The sequence below is a fragment of the Sapajus apella genome, unplaced genomic scaffold (assembly GCF_009761245.1).
Source record: "Sapajus apella isolate SASKATOON/1434 unplaced genomic scaffold, GSC_monkey_1.0 scaffold15, whole genome shotgun sequence".
Lineage (NCBI taxonomy): Eukaryota > Metazoa > Chordata > Mammalia > Primates > Cebidae > Sapajus > Sapajus apella.
This window is the reverse complement of record NW_022436955.1, coordinates 33116860-33137269: the sequence shown is the minus strand read 5'-3', so window position 1 is coordinate 33137269 and position 20410 is coordinate 33116860. Positions and strand designations below refer to the sequence as shown.

At 47.7% G+C, this 20410-nt stretch overlaps 1 protein-coding gene and 1 pseudogene across 4 annotated transcripts in view; one reads left to right on the top strand and one right to left on the bottom strand.

Moving 5' to 3' along the window:
* TCF25 (transcription factor 25) overlaps positions 1–20410 on the bottom strand; it is a 43043-nt gene that overhangs the window by 20579 nt on the left and 2054 nt on the right. For 3 of the 4 annotated variants that reach the window (XM_032284780.1, XM_032284776.1, XM_032284779.1), the window contains exons 2-6: positions 9209–9385; positions 7976–8050; positions 6926–7044; positions 5365–5430; positions 72–154 (exon numbers count right to left, since the gene is read on the bottom strand). In XM_032284780.1, coding sequence (XP_032140671.1) covers positions 72–154; positions 5365–5430; positions 6926–7044; positions 7976–8050; positions 9209–9385 — 520 coding nt within the window. The remainder of the gene's footprint in view (positions 1–71; positions 155–5364; positions 5431–6925; positions 7045–7975; positions 8051–9208; positions 9386–20410) is intronic. The other variant, XM_032284778.1, reaches the window with a different exon arrangement.
* LOC116555819 lies at positions 19193–19714 on the top strand (annotated as a pseudogene).

Below are 20410 nucleotides of genomic sequence, written 5' to 3'. Positions count from 1 at the left end.
CCCCCACAGCCTCTGCAGACCCTCACCTGGTTTGCTGTACAGACCCCCCTGCAGCCTCTGCAGACCCTCACCTGGTTTGCTGTACCGGGGCCAGGTGCTCTTAGGGGTCGTCAGCCATGTGCACTTGGGGTATACGCGCTGTCTCTGCCGTGGCCTGGGGAGAACGGGACATGGTCACAGCTTTACTTTCTGTGGTGTGTGGGGACCTAGGCTTGGCTGCCTGATCCCTGCAGGGACTGTGCAAGCAACACTGAGGGCAGAGAAGGCATGTGGGGCAGGGTGGGGACGCACAGGGGCAGGATGCAAATGAGCATCAGCACCTGCTGCTGGGCGGGTGGGGCAGGGAGGCTGGCTCCCCAACGCCCCATAGACAGAAAGAAAAAAGGAAATTCTGGCTGGACACAGTGGCTCACACCTATAATCCCAGCACTTTGAGAGGCCAAGATGGGAGGATTTCTTGAGCCCAGGAGTTCGAGACTGGCCTGGCCAAGACAGCAAAACCCCATTTCTATAAAGGGTTTTAAAAATTAGCCTGGTGTGATGGCCCGCGCTTGTGATCCCAGCACTGCAGCCTGGGCAAAAATAAGACCCTGTCTCAAGAAGAAAAGAAAAAAAGAAGAAAAACAAAAGAAAGAATAACATGCCAATATCCACATGCCCATCACTCAGCTTAAGAAACCAACCATCTCTGATGTAACAGTAGCTCCATGCCTTTTCCATGTCTCCTTAACTGCCTAGCTGAGATACCATCTGACCAGTGCTTAGGGTTGGCCTGACCCCTGTGGCAGATACCCCCAAATAACAGAGCTCAGTGCACTCTGCCTGGGCACACAGGAACAGGAGAGGTGGGGTGTGGGAGCCACAGCAGCAATGACAGCAGCAGCTGTGCCCCACAATCACCACGGGCACAGCACAGCTCCCTTCCACAGGGCCATCACTGCCCTGACATGAGGGCCCCACAGTGCAGCCACTGCAGAGTGGAGGCCAGGGTGGAGGGCCCTGCTGTTGTCAAGGTGGCCCCAGCCCCCGCTCCTGCCTGCAGCACACGCCCAGGCCTGGCAGAGTCAGCCCTTAACACTCTCATGTGCCACATCTACGAAATTCTAGGGACAGCCTGGCCCACAGGGAGCAGTCCCACAAAACAAGGAAGCCTCCAGAACAGACCCAGCGAGGCAGCCTGGAGCGATGCTGAGAGCGGGTAGGGGGCAGGAGTCTAGAGGAGTCTGAAGGCTGGCAGGCCTTCTCAGCAGCAGGGGTGGTGCCAAGGAGCTGGGGCAATGAGCTGACCCGGCTGTGACAGCAGAAAATCAGGGACCCAGGAAGAAGCACAGCCTATGTTATTCCGAGCTTCTGAGGCAACCACCGCTGGGGGCAATGAGCCGACCCAGCTCACACGGTAGAAAGTCAGGGCCCAAGAAGAAGCAGAGCCTATTTTATTCTGAGCTTCTGAGGGAACCAGCAGAAGGAGAAACAGAAGCAGGCCAGGTCTTTGTCTTGGAAGAGCAGGACAAGGGTGGTGGGATGAATAAAAAGATAACTGTGGTTTCTCCATCGAAGTCTTTTGGGAGAACTTAAATTTTTAAAGAAACAAATACAACAGGCCAGACGCAGTGGCTCACACCTGTAATCCCAGCGCTTTGGGAGGCTAAGGCAGGCGGATCACGAGGTCAGGAGATCGAGACCATCCTGGCCAACATAGGTCCTGTCTCTACTAAAATACAAAAAATTAGCCGGGTGGGGTGGCAGGTGCCTGTAGTCCCAGCCGCTCAGGAGGCTGAGGCAGAGCTGCTTGACCCTGGGAGGCAGAGGTTGCAGTGAGCCGAGATCGTACCACTTCACTTCAGCCTGGGCAACAGAGCGAGACTCAGTCTCAAAAATAAATAAATAAATACAACAAAAAGTATACTACTACTATAAAAATAATAAAAGCAATTATTATCAACTAATTACTCATAAATCAGTATTAATTATACTAATTACTATTAATAATCATAATTGGCAGAAATAAGACCACACAAAAATGCAAAGAAATGGCAAAGGCAGACCAAGCAGATGCAAACAAAGGGTGGGGAGCTGGAGCCCTCAGGCCAGGGAGATACAGGTGACAAAGCAGGCATTCTCAGGTATATTTCTTTAACACAAAAATGTCAAGTAAAATATAAAGCAAAGCCTGTCAGAAATCCAAGGAAAGTCCCAGCACTTTTGGAGTCAGGAGTTTGAGACCAGCCTGACCAACACAGTGAAACCCTGTCTCTACTAAAAATACAAAAATTAGCTGGGCGTGGTGTCAGGTGCCTGTAGTCTCAGCTACTTGGGAGGCTGAGGCAGGAGAATCCCTTGAACCCGGGAGGTGGAGGCTGCAGTGAGCTGAGATCGTGCCACTGCACTCCAGCCTAGGCAACAGCGAGACTCTGTCTCAAGAGAAAAAAAATTAAAAAAAGAAATCCAAGGAAAGTGTGAACAAAGAGCACATAAAAATGTCCTCAATCTTACCCATAATCAAAAGGTAAAAGTTAAAACATCAACACTACTTTTTGTCTACACATGATGATGGATTTCTAAACCCACTACCATCTATCTCAAGTAAGAAGATGAAGGAGGACCCTGGGTGGGAACCTGTGTGCAAGCTGCTTGACTTTACTCAAGGGCGATGGCAGCGTGCAGCTCACTCAAAACCGTACTCATTTCTAGGCAGTTTCACAGAAATGCCTGCAGACATCGGGGGACTGAGCCAACATCTGTGCAGACGCCAACACTAGGGTGAAGAATGACCCAGGAACACCACGGTGCAGCAACATTGCTTAGGACAGGTCTGGTGGTTCACGGCTGTAATCCCAGCACTTTGGGAGGCCAAGGCGGGCAGATCACTTGAGGTCAGAAGTTCGAGACCAGCCTGGCCAACATTGTGAAATCCTGTGTCTACTAAAAATACAAAAATTAGCCGAGCATGGTGGCATTGGCCTGTAATCCCAGCTACTTGGGAAGCTGAGGCAGGAGAATCATTTGAACCCAGGAGGGGGAGCATGCCATGAGCTGAGATCACACAACTGCACTCCATCCTGGGTGACAGAGCAAGACCCCAGCTCAAAAAAAAAAAAAGAAAGAAAGAAACAACGCTTAGAACTCAAGACGTGCAAAACCAGGGCATGACACAGACCAGCAGTCCTCTCTACGGTCCAATAAGATAGAGGACTGGCCAGGCGCGGTGGCTTACACCCGTAATCCCAGCACTGTGGGTGACCAAGGTGGGTGGATTATGAGGTCAAGAGATCGAGACCAGCCTGGCCAAGATGGTGAAATCCCATCTATACTAAAAATACAAAAATTAGCAGGGCATGGTGCCATGTGCCTGTAATCTCAGCCACTCGGGAGGCTAAGGCAGGGAATTGCTTACACCCAGGAGGCAGAGATTGTGGTAAGCCGAGGCCGAGGTTGCAGTGAGTCAAGATCATGCCACTGCACTCCAGCCTGGGGGATAGAGCAAGGCTCTGTCTCAAAATAAAACACAAAAAAAGAAAACAGCAGGATTATGTCTGGTTGGGCATGGTGGCTCATGCCTGTAATCCTAGCACTTTGGGAAGCCGAGGGGGAAGGATCACTTGAAGCCAGGAGTTTGACACCAGCCTGGGCAACAAAGTGAGACCTTGTCTCTACAAAAAATAAAATAAAATAAATTAGTGGTAGCACGTGCCTGTAGTCCCAGCTATTTGGGAGGCTGAGGTGGGAGGATCGCTTGAGGACAGGAGTTCTAAACCAGACTGGGCAACCCAGCAAGACCTTGACTCTACAAAAAGAAAATTATTAAAAAAAAAAAAAAAAAAAAAAAAAAAAGACAAAGACTCTGGACCTTCCAATGCAGAGTCCAGGGGCAGAACATACCTCCTACATAAAGTCCCAGAAGTAGACTCCCCTGCTCTTCCTCCTGTCTGGAGCTGGAAGACCCTGCATTCCTCATCGCAGCCAGCCATCCTTCCTCACCTACGGCCACGCTGCCCAAACGCTAAGAACTACTGAATGGACATAGATGAAACTTATCTCGGCCAGGTGCAGTGGCTCACACCTGGAATCCCAGCACTTTGGGAGGCCAAGGCGGACAGATCACCTGAGGTCAGGAGTTCAGGACCAGCCTGGCCAACATGGTGAAACCTCATCTCTACTTAACAAACAAACAAAGAAAAATTAGCTGGGTGTGGTGGTGTGCACCTATAATCCCAGCTAGTAGGGAGGCTGAGATAGGGGAATCACTTGAACCCGGGAGGCTGAGGTTGCAGTGAGCTGGAATCATACCACTGCGCTCCAGCCTGGGCAAGAGAGCAAGAATCAATCTCGAAAAGGAGCCGGGCATGGTGGCACATGCCTGCAGTCCTAGCTACTCGGGAGGCTGAGGTGGGGGGATTGCCTGGGCCCAGGAGCTCTGGGCTGTAGTGTGCCATGCCGATCAGGTGTCCACACTGAGTTCAGCATCAATATGGTGACCTCCTGGGAGCAGGGGACCACCAGGCTGCTTAAGGAGGGTGAACTGGCCCAGGTTGAAAACAGAGCAGGTCAAAACTCCCCTGCTGATCAGTAGTGGGATTGTGCCTGTGAATAGCCACTGAACTCCAGCCTGGGCAACATAACAAGACCCCGTCTCTAAATAAATAAAAAATAAATAAAAAGGAAAAAAAAAAAAAAAAAAGAAATTTATCTCAGAACCTGAACTTCACGTTAGTTTTGCTCTGAAAAACAAAACTAGAGAATCTTAAAATTTAACAGCTTTTGAAACCACCTCCCCTCCTTGTTTTTAAGACACACTCTCACTGCGTTTCCCAGGCTTAAGGACAGTGGTACAATCTCAGCTCATTGCAACCTCTGCCTCCCAGGTTCAAGTGATTCTCCTGCCTCAGCCTCCCAAGTAGCTGGGATTACAGGTGCCCAGCTAATTTTTATATTTTTAGTAGAGACAGGGTTCACTATGTTGCCCAGGCTGGTCTCAAACTCCTGACCTCAGGTGATCCACCCACCTCGGTCTCCCATAGTGCTGGGATTACAGGTGTGAGCACCGCACCTGGCTGCAGTGAGCCGGGATCATACCACTGCACTCCAGCCTGGGCGTTTGGAACCTTACACTAGAGACGGCCCCTTACACTGTGAGGGATGAAACCCATCCACCCTGGGCATCCCCACAACCCACGGTCACAGACAAGGTCATACACAGACCATCTGTGGACTCCCTTTCAGATCCCAATTCTGAGGGTAATGTGTGCACCCTGGCTTTAAATATTCTCCCTCCAAGGTCGTTAACTGGCTTCAGGAACACCACCCACCTCAAGAGTATAAGAGAGAAGGAAGCAGCTGTGGGAACGCAGTTTACTGTGGACTTACCTTTGTTCCCCCAGGACTGCCCGAGCACCAAAATACCTTTTCAGTTCTGTGTCTGGATTCAAGTGTCTAGGGAATCGAAAATTTTAGAAAGAAAAATGAAATTATGTTCAACAATGATTCCAAAAATTTTAGAAAGCCACTTAATAATCAAGGAAAGAAAACCGTGGTTTTTGGCTTAAAAGGTAACCTCCAGGCCTACTTTCTTTAAAATCACCACCCAGCCATGGTTGGGGCCTCACCACTGTGGGTACCACAGCGAAGCAGCTGGGCACTATGTGGTGAGGGGCACTTCGGGGGCCGCTGCATAGAGGAAGCCACTGTGTGGGACACACATCAGCTTCTGAGGCTGAGTTAGGGCCGCACACACACCCTGAGACTACATTCGTGTGTCTTAACTGACTCTAGGAGTTTTTTTTTTTTTTTTTTTTTTTCCCAAACTGATGCAAAATATTTATTCCAAGTTAGTTATTTTATGCAGCAGTTTCCCCCTCAAGACTTGTGATAACCACACCTTTTAAATCTGTAAATAGTTATCAAAATCATCTTAATCTTTGAAATCTCACAAAAATTTATATTTTACAATCCACCCTGAATATCAAGGCTGCAAGGATAACACAACATTTTCTATATCCAAATATTTTACAGCTGTACCCAAAAAGGAAAAAGAAAAAAACAAAAAAACAAAAAACCACATATGCTTGAGTTTTTTTTTTTTTTTTTAAACTGGCAATAATTTCTGAAGTAAAGACAGCGATTCATTAAGCATCTATAAGACCAAGAGATGAATAATCATCCAAGGATGACAAGAGAAGAAATAACTTTTGACCAGTCATGGTGATTCACACCTGTAATTCCAGCATTTTGGGAGGCTGAGGCAAGAGGATCTCCTGAGCCCAGGAGGTCGAGGCTGCAGTGAGCTATGATCACACCATGCACTCCAGCCTGGGTGACAGAGAGATCCTGTCTCTCAAAAAAAAAAAAAAGGAAAAGGAAAAAGAAGGAACTCTCTAAGATACACAAGAAGTCAAGGTAAAAGTCCTCTGAAATGTGGATGACTTCCTTTCCTCCTCGTTCCTGTTTCCTTTTTTTTGAAGACAGAGTCTCGCTCTGTCATCGAGGCTGCAATGCAGTGCTACGATCTCAATCTCGGCTCACCGCAACCTCTGCCTGCCGGGTTCAAGCAACTCTGCCTCAGCCTCCCGAGTAGCTGGGATTACAGGCAACTGCCACCACATCCAGCTCATTTTTGTATTTTTAGTAGAGATGGGGTTTCACCGTGTTGGCCAGGCTTTTCTCAAACTCCTGACCTCAGGTGATCCGCCGGCCTTGGCCTCCCAAAGTGCTGGGATTACAGGCATGAGCCACTGGGCCCAGACTATTTCCTAAATGATTAACAATAAATTCATATTATTTTTTAATAAAGATACCACATTTTCTTTTCCTTTCCTTTTCCTTTTTTTTTTTTTTTTTAATTTTCTCTTTTCTCTGTTCCTTTTCTTAGAGAATTTTTCCTCCCATGGAGTCTCTGTGGCAGCAGCCACAGAGAAGGGTGGGGCCGCACCTGTGCTCCACGTAGAGAACATGCTTCCTGGAGCTCAGGGGAGCTGGGCCGGGACGGTTCAAACCACTGCTGTCCTCAATCCTCTCCAGGATGCGATCAATATCTTCTAGTCCGTTTTCCTAAAAGCCCCAAAACAACCTCTTTATCACCACCCTGACATTATATTAAATGTTGTAACAATAACAAAATTATTTATTTAAAGAGACCTATTACATTGTAGTAGTTTCTAAAGGACAGTATAGGTCAAACACTACGTACCATTCACAAATTCAGACAAAAGAAGGCATGTTTCATAAGAAGCGCTAAGCATGGACAGAGTCACAGAACCAGAAAGACCGTAGAAAAAACTGGGCTGAAAGACCACATTCCACACCTGACAGGTGTGCTCACCTCCTCAGGTAGGTTTGGGACTTGTGGCTCCAACTGATCAGCAACAAAGCCACTCCCTGGTCTCAGGACACAATCAGATGAGGACGAAGGGCAACAATGAAAACACATGTTGTGATGACAGACGAGCTGCAGCGGTGGGTCCTGTGCCACCATCCGATTCACCCATGAGCACAGGACAGATGTCAGGGCAGACAGCAGGTGCTCAGGGCCACAGGAGAGGCAGAACAAGAAGGGACTCCCCCATCAGACCACACACTCCCACAGAGACACACACAGAGCAGAGCTCTGACACTCCAAGGAACGAGGGTGAAAACAGGAAGCAGAATTTAGCAAGAATTTTTCCTTTTCTTGTTCTCTGACCTTTTAATTAGTTATATTCCTTTTTTTTTTCTTTTTTTTTTTAGAGACGGGGTTTCACCATGTTAGCCAGGATGGCCTCGATCTCCTGACCTCGTGATCCACCCGACTCGGCCTCCCAAAGTGCTGGGATTACAGGCGTGAGCCACCGTGCCCGGCCTTGGTTATACTCCTCACGGGAAGGAATACAGGTATTAAATCAACTTCCTTCAATACCACCTTAAGAAACAGGCAGAGAGAATGGAGAGGGCATCAGGCAGAGGGCATCAGGCAGAGAAGCAGACCCAGGCCCAGTCCACATACCAGTGCTTCTCCCGTGCTGCTTTTCTTAGTTTTCTGTTTCTTTTTCTTCTTCCGGAGTTTGCCACTTGCATTAGACTAATGACAGAAACACATTTTAATCAGTGGAAAAAGAAGTAAAATCTGAAGAACTGAAAATTAAAGGCGCTAGTGTGTCTCTACTCTCCAGGCAGCCCCCGTCACCCCCCGACCTCCAGGTGTCCTCAAAGTCCCTTCAGCTCACTTTCTTCTCTCCAGCAGGCACCTCCCCAGCTCTCTGAGCCCCTTGCTCTCATGCCCCTCAGGCTGTGCTTCAGGGGTCCCTGTGCCCAGCCTCACAATGGTTCACAGGGCTGACCCAGCACCCACCCGGCCAGCACCGGCCTCTCCAGCTCCCATTTCTCAATTTGTCAGCCCCTCCCTGTGACACTGCAGTCACCCTGAAGGCTGGGCCTTTGCTGTGCTCCTGACGCCTCACACTGAACCCGTATCTGTGTTCCCGACACCTGCACCTGGCCAACCACTTCTGACAGTGTGAAGGCTCCTCAGGAAGCCACCCCAGGACCCAGGGCCTCCAGTCAGGACCCACGTGTCACTTCACATCTATGTTGCCCTCTCAATCAGAGGCTCCTGGGGACAAAGGCAGGTTCCTAGCACCCAGCAGCCTCCCAAGAACACTTGCTGGATCAATGAACCAAGCCCTTCTTTCAGGCCTCTCTTCTGTGCTGTGGAGCACGGCAGCAGGCTGCCTGCATTTCTGCCAACCCCACACTAACCTGACCTGCACGTTTCTTCAAAGTTCAGCGACACCAGCACCCAGATCCATACCCAGGCAAGTGAATGCTCGAGGCACAGTTAGGAAGAACACACGTGTGCACTGACATACCCTGCTGGGCAGGCGCAGACTCTCCTGAATGCAGGAGACGGGTCTGAGGCCTCGCGTGTGGCACCCTTGATGCCACCACTGCTCTGCTGAATGCAGGAGACGGGTCTGGGACCATGTACGTGGCACCCGTGATGCCACCACTGCTCTCCGGAATGCAGGAGACAGGTCTGGGGCCTCGTGCGTGGCACCTGTGATGCCACCACTGCTCTTACACATTTCATGCAAATCTCACCAAGGTTCCCAAGTAAATTTTGGGGCAACTGGCCATTGAGCAAAACTGAACTCAGAAAATTATACCTCCAAGGAAAATCACAGCACAGAATATATGTAGCTAGTGCCTTGGAACCCTCCTGTTCAGCACGCTTCCTCACCACTCGGCCCCCCACCTGCTCTGGGGGCGCTGTCCTGGCCACGCCTCCATCCGCCTTGGTGTCTGTGTTTCCACGCTGAGCCCTTCCTTTGTTCCCCGGTGCTGCAGCGTCTGTGAGCGAAGAGCCAGACCTCTCCCTGTTCACCACAGGGTCATCCTCAAGATCTTCAATGTTTATCTGGAAAAACAGGTTGGAGAAAAGCCAGAGCATTACTTACAGTGTGAACACTGATGCTGAGATGTGAATAGTACGATGTGAACAGCCTTGCGTTGAGGGCGCCCAGGGTCAGTGTGAGACTCTGTTAACTACACCAGGGACTCAGCTCGGGCTCTGGGTGACCTCTACAGAAAGCAGGGCCCCGAGGCTCTGCGACAGCTCTGCCTTCAGAGGTGATGTAGGGAAGACTCCTCAAATATTGTAATTCACTCCATTTACAGAGAGCTACCTGCAGGAGAAAACCTTAAATATATATATCCAGCCAATGCATTCAAGTTCCTTCTTCCTCCTTTAGGCTCAAGCCTCAGCTCCGCTCCTGCAGCAGGCAGGAAAAAAAAAAACCAAGGACCCATCAACCTACAAACTTTTTCTAATAATGAAAATGATAGGCCAGGTGTGATGCTCATGCCTGTAATCCCCACACTCTGGGAGGCCGAGGCAGGCAGATCACTTGAGGTCAGGAGTTTGAGACCAGCCTGGCCAACACGGTGAAACCCCATCTCTACTAAAAATAGAAAAATTGGCCAGGCATGGTGGTGGGTGCCTGTAGTCCCAGCTACTTGGGAGACCGAAATGTGAGAATCACTTGAACCTGGGAGGCAGTGGTTGCTATGAGCCAAGATCACACCACAGCACTCCAGCTCGGGCGACAGAACAAGACTCCATCTCAAAATATTTTTAAAAAAGGAAAAAGAAAATGATATAGGATAAAAATAATTCATACAATGGAACCCCCTCTGTTTTTTGCGACAGGGTCTCACCTGGCGCCCAGGCTGCAGTGCAGCAGTGTGATCTGGACTCACTGCAGCCTTGGCCTCCTAAATTTAAGCATCCTCTTGCCTCAGCCTCCCGAGTAGCTAGAACTACAGGCATGAGCTGTGTGCCTGGCTAATATCTTAAATTTTTTTTTTTTTTTTTGGGACGGAGTTTCGCTCTTGTTACCCAGGCTGGAGTGCAATGGCGCGATCTCGGCTCACCGCAACCTCCGCCTCCCGGGTTCAGGCAATTCTCCTGCCTCATCCTCCTGAGTAGCTGGGATTACAGGCACGCGCCACCATGCCCAGCTAATGTTTTGTATTTTTAGTAGAGACGGGGTTTCACCGTGTTGACCAGGACGGTCTCGATCTCTTGACCTCGTGATCCACCCGCCTCGGCCTCCCAAAGTGCTGGGATTACAGGCTTCAGCCACCGCGACCGGCCTTAAATTTTTTATAGAGATGAAATCTCACCACATTGGCCAGGCTGATCTTGAGCTCCTGACCTTGAGTGATCCTCCCGCTTCAGCCTCCGAAAGAGCTGGAGTTATAGGCATCAACCACCATGTAGAGCCTAGTACCTTTTATAGCAGTGAAAATGAATGAATGCATGAATGAACTACCATTGCATACGCAACATGGATGAATCTCACAAGCACAGTATTAAATGGATAAAAGCCCACCACATACATTCACATACAGATTGGAGGTGAGACAAGCAGTGGGGGAAGGGTAAGAACTGGAAAAGTTCTGGTTCTTCAGCTAGTCAAAGAATAAACAAATAAAAGTGGCTAAGGGGCAGGGTGTGGTGGCTCACACCTATAACCCCAGCGCTTCGGGAGGCTGAGGCAGGAGGATCACCTGAGCCCGTGAATGGAAAACCAGCCTGTGCGAATAGAGTGAGATCCCATCTCTACAAAAAATTAGCAGAGCATGGTAGCATGCACCTCTCAAGTCCCAGCTGCTCAAGAGGCTGAGGAGATTGCTTGAGCCCAGAAGTGGGAGTCTGGACTCTGGAGTGTGCCATGATTGTGCAATGGCACCCCAGTGTGGGCCATAGAGCAAGACTCTATCTCTAAATTTAAAAAAAAAAAAAGGCAGGCCGGGCGCGGTGGCTCAAGCCTGTAATCCCAGCATTTTGGGAGGCCGAGGCGGGTGGATCACGAGGTCAAGAGATCGAGACCATCCTGGTCAACATGGTGAAACCCCGTCTCTACTAAAACTACAAAAAGTTAGCTGGGCATGGTGGCACGTGCCTGTAATCCCAGCTACTCAGGAGGCTGAGGCAGGAGAATTGCCTGAACCCAGGAGGCGGAGGTTGCGGTGAGCCGAGATCGTGCCATTGCACTCCAGCCTGGGTAACAAGAGCGAAACTCCGTCTCAAAAAAAAAAAAAAAAAAAAAAAAAAAAAAAAAAAAAAAAAAAAAAAAGGCTAACAGATGAACATCAACAATTCTTGATGAAGCAGGAGATTCTGATTGATTGATCCAATCTGATGCACTAAGGTTTGGAAATAAACAAAAATGCAGGTTTAATTTAAAACATCCTGAAAACCACAAAGCTCAAAATATAAAAATACAACCAGCTCCCAGCCTCACAGCCCGGAGAGAGTCTGAAACAGAACTGCGACTATGCTGCACTTGGGGACAGGCACCCAGGCCACGGCTGCCAAAAGCAGCACAGAGCAGATTTGTATTGTGTGTCCGCTTTCTCTCCACCAGAGGCTCCCACATGACGAGGATAAAATTCAGGAGCACGCTACACCATCTGTCAAGAAAATCCATGACAGTAGATGTGTTATGTAAAAAGAGCACCTGCTTTGAAAACACAGAAATTGCACCAAAACGAGGCTTGTCGCCGTAACACCAGCACCCTGACGGTGATTCTCACGCTGCTACCTTCTTCTGCCGGCCTTCCCTGGTGAGGCTGGGGCCTAGGCATGGGCCGGCTGCTTTGCACCTCACAGTAAAGGAAGAAAACTGAAACAAAGCCTACTGCTGAAATGTTACTAACCTGAGGTCGGTCACTGAGAAATTGTATCTACACTATCTCCAACGTTCACCTGATGATGACATCTCTTAGTGAAGCTGGGTGCTATTTACTTCTCTGTTTTCACAGACATGGTCTCACTATGTTGCCAAGGCTGGCCTCAAACTCCTGTGGTCAAGGGATACTCCTGTCGCAGCCTCCCCAGGAGCTAGGACTACAGGCACACGCCACCACACCCAAATTACTTTTATTAAGTCATACTGATTTCCTAAAAAAAAAAATATTATTTTGAGGTGTTTGACAAATTCGAATTCATAAAAAGTTCTACACCAAGCTGAGCTTCAATAGAAAAATGCCTGGCTGCATAGACAGACAGCACATGTGATGGGTTCAGGTGCCTGACCGTGTAGACGGACAGCACGTGTGACAGGTCCAGGAGCCTGACCATGTAGACGGACAGCATGTGTATAGGCAAAGGAGCCTGACCGTGTGGACGGACAGTAAGTGTGGTGGGTCCAGGAGCCTGACCGTGTGGACGGATAGCAAGTGTGATGGGTCCAGGAGCCTGACCGTGTGGACGGATAGCAAGTGTGATGGGTCCAGGAGCCTGACCGTGTAGACGCACAGCAAGTGTGGTGGGTCCAGGAGCCTGACTGTGTAGATGAACAGCACATGTGATGAGTCCAGTTTTGCTTCTTTAGTGAAGTTCTGCTGATGATGCGATTTGCTGCAATCTCTACTGGCGTGCATCAGTTCCAAAATGCCGTCAAACACCCTCATATAAACCTTATCCCAAAAGCTGTCACTTTCATTAGTTTTAGGATCTCGAATAGTAAACATTTCACAAGGTTCTTATCCACTGTCCCTGCATTTGCTGATCTTCTTTAGGACAAGGCTTGAGGAGCATTTCACTTAATAACCAGGAAAGAGTTTTATCCTTTCTTCGGGGGAGAGGAAAAAGTCCATTTTTCCTTAAAAAATTTGTGATTTTTTTTTTTTTTTTTTTTTGAGATGAAGTTCCGCTCTTGTTGCCCAGGCTGGAGTGCAATGGCGCGATCTCGGCTCACCACAGCCTCCGCTTCCTGGGTTCAGGCAATCCTCCTGCCTCAGCCTCCTGAGTAGCTGGGATTACAGGCACGCGCCTCCATGCCCAGCTGATTTTCTGTATTTTTGGTAGAGACGGTGTTTCATCATGTTGACCAGGATGGTCTCGATCTCTTGACCTCGTGATCCACCCGCCTCGGCCTCCCAAAGTGCTGGGATTACAGGTGAGCCACCGCGCCGGGCCCAAAAAATTTGTGATTTTTACTAAAAACAAAGTTTCACCATATCAGCCAGACTGGTCTCAAACCCCTGACCTCAGGTGATCCACCCGTCTCGATGCCCCAAAGAGCTGGGATTACAGGTGCAGGCCACCATACCAGCCTGGAGTTTTCCTTGTTGGATTTTTTCTTTTTTTTTGAGACAGGGTCTCGCTTTGTCACCCAGGCTGGAATGCAGTGGCATCATCTCATCTCACTACAGCCTCGACTCCTAGGTTTAAACGATCCTCCGGCCTCAGCCTCCCGAGTAGCTGGGACCACGGGTATGTGCCACCACACTTGGTTTTATTTCTGTTTTTTGTAGAGATGGGGTTTCACCATGTTGCCCAGCCTGGTCTAAAACACCTGAGCTCAAGCAATCCACCTGCCTTGGCCTCCCAAAGTGATGGGATTACAGTGGTGAGCCACCAAGCCTTGCCTGGAACATTCTATACTTTAAAAAATTCAGTATCTTTAGTAGATAAAGGGCTCAGATTTTTTTATTCCCCATTTTTTTTTTTTAAATAGACGGGGTTTTACCATGTTGGTCAGGCTGGTCTTGAACTCCCGACCTCAGGTGATCCGCCCATCTTGGCCTCCAAAGTGCTTGGATTACAGGCGTGAGCTACTGCACCCGGCCTCCCTTTTTTTTTTTTTTTTTTTTTTTTTGAGACGGAGTCTTGCTCTGACTCCAGGCTGGAATGCAGTGGCTCAATGTCAGCTCACTGCAACCTCTGTCTCCCAGTTAAGTGATTCTTCCACCTCAGCCTCTCGAGTAGCTGGGACTACAAGCACACACCACCATGTCGGGCTAATCGCTGTATTTTTTTAGTAGAGATGGGGTTTCACCACGTTGGGCAGGACGGTCTCAATCTCTTGACCTTGTGATCCACCCACCTGGGCCTCCCAAAGTGCTAGGATTACAAGCATAAGCCATGGCGCCCAGGCCAGATTTTTCTATTCCTTTACCGGTCAGTTTCACTAAGTTTTATCTTTAAAGGAACTTGCCCATTCGTCTAACCTAGAAAACTTAACTAGCATGAAGTTCCTCATCACCCTGAATATCTGCGCGATCTGTGCTTGTGAGCACTCTCTCATTCCTGAAAATGGTATTGTATCTGCAGCTTCCCTTTTTTTTTTAACCATCAGTCGACCTAGAGTTTAGTAACTGATCTTTTGAGAGTACCAAGTTTCGGTTTTCCTGATTTTCTCCCTTTTGTCCATATTCCATTTTACTGATTCCTCTCTTTTATTAGTTTCTTCCTTCTAAACATTTTGAGTTTAATTCACTCTTTTTCTAGTTTCTTAAAGTGGAAGTTTAAGGTAAATTTATTGATTTTTAAACACTTCTAATTTAAAATTTACAATTATAAAGTTCTCAACGTTTCACAAATTTTGATAGGCTACATTTTCATTATAAATCAGTTCAGAAAATATTCTAGACCAGGCACAGCAGCTCACGCCTATAATCCCAGCACAATGGGAGGCGGAAGCAGGTGGATCACTTGAGGCCAGGAGTATGTGATTGGACTGGCCAACATGGTGAAACCCCATCTCTACTAAAAATACAAAAACTAGATGGAAGTGGTGGTAGACACCTGCAATCCCAGCTATTCTGGAGGCTGAGGCAGGAGAACAGCCTGAACCTGGAAGGCAGAGGCTGCAGTGAGCCAAGATCACGCCACTGCACTCTAGCCTGGACAACACAGCGAGAGACCATCTCCAAACAAACAAACAAATAAATAAATCATAACAATAATTGTGGATTTGTCTAATTCTACTTTCAACCCTGTCAGTTTTTGCTGTGTGTGGGTGTGTGTGTGTGTTGGTTTTTCAGAGACAGGGTCTTGCTCTGTTGACCAGGCTGGAGTTTAATGGCACAATGACAGCTCACAGTAACCTTGGGCTCCAACCACCCTCCCACCTCAGCCTCCCAAGTAGCTGGAACTACAGGTGCGTGTCACCACACCTGGCTAATTTTTTCAAAATTTTTTTGTAAAGACAGGGTCTCACCATGTTGCCTAAGCTGGTCTCGAACGCTTGGCTCCCATGCCATTTTATGTCCTCTACCAGCTTAATAACTATGCTTGTTTTATAGTTTTAACGATTGCTCTAGGGCTGACATTAGGCTTCGTTTATTTAACAGTCTACACTAAAGTATCACATTAATTCACAAAAATCATGAGAACTTTACGACGGGACACTTCCACTTTCTTTACCCTCCTCAGTGCTATCACACAGTTTACTTCTATATGTTACAAACTCCACAATACACTATTATTTTTGCTTTAAGCAAATATACTGGAAACGTATTGTCTGTTTATCCTAATATTTTCTATTTCCGGCAACCTTCATGCCTTCCTATAGATTCATCTTTCCATCTTGCATTATTTTCCTTCAGGATGAGGAATTTTCTTTTTTTTGAGACAGAGTTTTGCTCTCGTCTCCCAGGCTGCAGTGCAGTGGGGCGATCTCGGCTCACTGCAACCTCTGCCTCCCAGGTTCAAGCAATTCTCCTGCCTCAGCCTCCCAAGTAGCTGGGATTACAGGCACCTGCCACCATGTGCCCAGCTAATTTTTGTATTTTTAGTAGAGGCGGGGTTTTGCCATGTTGGCCAGGCTGGTCTTAAACTCCTGACCTCGGGTGATCCACCCGCCTCAGCCTCCCAAAGTGCTGGGATGAGGGGTGTGAGAGCCATCCACACCCGGCCGAGGAATCTTCTTCGACATTTCTTCTCATGTATGACTTCTGACAGTGAATTTTCTCTGTGTTTGTCGGTATAAAAACATCTATTTCATTTCCATTTTTGAAAAAAAAATTTTTTTTAGAGACAGAGTCTCATTCTGTTGCCCAGGCTGGAATACAGTGGCGTGACCTCGGCTCACTGCAGCCTCCACACCTGGGTTCAAGGGATTCTCCTGCCTCAGCCTCCCCAGTAACTGGGACTACAGGCGCGCACCACCATGCCCAGCTAAATTTTTGTATTTTTAGCCAGGATGGTCTCAATCTCCTGACCTCGTGATCCGCCCGCCTCGGCCTCCCAAAATGATGGGGTTACAGGTGTGAGCCAACACACCTGGACAAAAAAATATTTTCATAAATACAGAATGCCATAACAAAATTTTTCTTTTAGCACTTTAAAGATGGTGCCCACTGGCCAGGCACAATGGCTCATGCCTGTAATCCCAGCACTTTGTGAGTCTGAGGCAGGTGGATCACAAGGTCAAGAGATCAAGGCCGTCTTGCCCAACATGGTGAAACCCCATCTCTACTAAAAATACAAAAATCAGCCAGGCATGGTGGCACATGCCTGTAGTCCCAGCTACTTGGGAGGCTGAGGCAGGAGAATCACTTCAACCCAGGCGGCAGAGATTGCAGTGAGCTGAGAATGCACTCCAGCCTGGTGACAGATTGAGACTTCATCTTAAAATGTTTAAAAAAAGATGGTTCCCACTGTCTTCTGGCTTGCTTCCCATGTAGTAAGTCAGTCACTCTTCTCATAATTCCCCTGTAGACAATGTGATTCTTTTCTCCAGTTGTGTCTGAGTCTATTTTGTGTTTCTGTAACAAAATCCTGAAACTGGGTAATTATTATAAAGAAAACAGGTTCAGCTAGCTCACGGTTCTGTAAGCGACAAGTCCAAGACTGGGCAGTCCATCTAGCAAGGGTCTCATGCTGCCTCAACCCATGCTGGGAAGTGGCAGAAAAGGGAAGAGAAGTGTGCAGAGAGACCACACACACGCGGCAGCTTCGCTTCATACAACTGCTCTCGAGGGTAACCGTGTCCTCCAAGACAGGATGCTTGCAGTGACTGAGCAAGAACTCACTCCCCTGAGACTGGATTAATCCCTTCAGGACTCAAATGCCTCATCATTTTTTATTTTTATTTTCTATGCAGACAGAGTGTGACTATTTTGCCCAGACTGGCCTCAAACTCCTGTGCTCAAGCAATCCTCCGGCCTGGCCTCTCAAAGTGTTGGGATTACAGGTGTGAGCCAACAGGCCCAGCCTCACTGTTTCATCAAGTATTTTTTCTGCCCAATTTCTGTATCCTCTCGTTCTATTACTTCAGTTACAAATGTCAGACCGCATGATATTTTCCCAGGGGTTACTGAGACGCTATGCTTTTCAGCTACCCCTCTCTCTGAGCCCCAACTTGAAGGACGCTGATCTTTTCCTTCTCTAGTGTCTAATGTGCTATTAAGACTATTGGCCGGGCGCGGTGGCTCAAGCCTGTAATCCCAGCACTTTGGGAGGCCGAGGCGGGTGGATCACAAGGTCAAGAGATTGAGACCATCCTGGTCAACATGGCGAAACCCCGTCTCTACTAAAAATACAAAACATTAGCTGGGCATGGTGGCGCGTGCCTGTAGTCCCGGCTACTCGGGAGGCTGAGGCAGGAGAATTGCCTGAACCCAGGAGGCGGAGGTTGCGGTGAGCCGAGATCGCGCCATTGCACTCCAGCCTGGGTAACATGAGTGAAACTCCATCTCAAAAGAAAAAAAAAAAAAAAAGACTATTAAGACCCCTCATCTAATCTGCTATTAAGACCATCAGGTGAATTAATAATTTCAGATACTGTATTTTTCAGTTGCATAATTTGCTTTCTTTTCTCTTTTTTTTTTTTTTTTAAGATGGAGTCTCGCTCTGTCGCCCAGGCTGGAGTACAATAGTGCAATCTTGGTTCACTGCAGCCAACCTCTGCGTCTCGGGTTCAAGCAATTCTTCCGCCTCCGCCTTCCAAGCAGTTGGGATTACAGGCTACACTGCTGAATGACTGGCTTTTGTCCTTTTCCTTAGTAGAGTCTGAAATTTATTTAGGCAGGCGGTTAACATGCTTGCATATCAGCACAATCTCTTCAAACCTTCTATTTAAGCTTTGCTAAGACAGGTCTAGAGTACTCGTTTTTGGTAGAGATGGGGTCTCCCTACGTTGCTCAGGCTGGTCTCAAACTCCTGGGCTCAGGCAGTCCTCCCACCCTAGCCTCTGAAGTGCTGGGACTGTAGCTGTGAGCCACCATGCCCAGACTATTCTTTATTGAAGGGTTACTTTAGCTCTACTCCTGAGAAACAGCGTTCCTAAAACCTCTACTGAAGACCCACTCTTTTCAAAGACACCTCTGCATTCCAGCTAGTCAGAATGGAAGGTCTTCCCCACCCTCGGGAGCTCTGGTGACAGTTACCCTTCCCCACCCTTAGGAGCTCGGGCTCTACTAAAAATACAATTAGCCAGGAGTGGTGGCAGGAGCCTGTAATCCCAGCTACTCAGGAGGCTGAGGCATGATAATCCCTTCAACCCAGGAGGGGGAGGCTGCAGTGAGCCAAAATCAAGATCACGCCACTGCATTCCAGCCTGGGGGGACAGGGCAAGACTCTGTCTCCCCACCCCCCAAAAAAAAGTTTCATTATAAACAATACTATAACACATCTGTGTAATAAATCCTCGCACCGAGTGAGCAAACTGGTACCTTACGGTAAATTCCTGAAGGGAAACTGCTAGGTCATTTAGGATTTTACCAAACCGCCCTCCAAAAGATCTATCAACTGACACTTAGAGACCCCACACTGGCCAGGTGCAGTGGCTCACACTTGTAATCCCAGCAGTGTGGGAGGCCAAGGTGGAAGGATCTCCTAGGCTCAGGAGTTCAAGACCAATCTGGGCAACATAAGGAGATCGTGCCTCTACATAAAAAAAATAAATTTTTGCTTCCTTTTTGATCCGCCATCTGCGTCTCAGATGGGGCCACCGCCAAAACGCAGATTTTCATGAAAACCCTTAAGGAGAAGACCGTCACCCTCGAGGCTGAACCCTCGACAGAAAATGTAAAGGCCAAGATCCAGGATAAGGAAGGAATTCCTCCTGAGCAGCAAAGACTGATCTTTGCTGGCAAGCAACTGGAAGGAGGACATACTTTGTCTGACTACAACATTCAGAAAGAGTCTATTCATCTTGTGTTGACACTTCATGGTGCTGCTAAGAAAAGAAAGAAGTCTTACACCACCCCAAGAAGAACAAGCACAAGAGAAAGAAACGTTAAGCTGGCTGTCCTGAAATATCATAAGATGGATGAAAATGGTAAAATTAGTCGCCTTTATCGAGAGTGCCCTTCTGATGAATGTGGTGCTGGAGTGTTTATGACAAGCCACTTTAATGACAGATGTTATTGTGGCAAATGTTTTCTGACTTACTGCTTCAACAAACCAGAAGACAAGTAACTGAGGTAATAAAAGACATGAACTAAATAATAAATATTTTTTAAAAAAGAGACACATGGTGTCTCTCACCAAAGCATGCACATTTATAACCATTCAGTTGTAAGTGGCTGTTTAATGTCTCTCACACTTCTGATTCTTAAGAGCTATTTCACAACAGAACACCAATAAACATTTCTATTGTATCATTTCCAAATGTGAGTTATCAGGGCAAAAAAGTATAGAATGCTTAAATTAGGACTGATGTGTACCATTGGATAAAATTCTTTGACATTCCTAAGAACAGTAAGCAGTCACTCATCCACGGAGGCTGTCAGTGTTACTGATGCTCAAAACTCACTCCAGGAAGTTCACAACGGTTTATGTGGTTTCTGACCTTAGGGACTCTTATTCTGTCAACTTATAAGCCACATTTTTTCCAAATTCCCACCAACACAAACATAAATGCCAAAAAGATTAAATATTTAAATGAAAAACAAAAGCATTAAAATAACAAGCTGGCCAAAGTAGAGTATACCATAGTCCCAGCTACTCAGGAGGCTGTGGCAGGAGGATCACTTGAGCCCAGGTGTTCAAGACCAGCAACCTGCCTGGACAACATAGTGAGACCCTCTCTGTAACAAAAACAAAAAACAAAAAACAAGAGAAGACTCTGCACAAAGTCACATCAGGAAAGATCTATGTGAAGACATCACAGAGAGACAGACACCTAACAATCAGAAACGT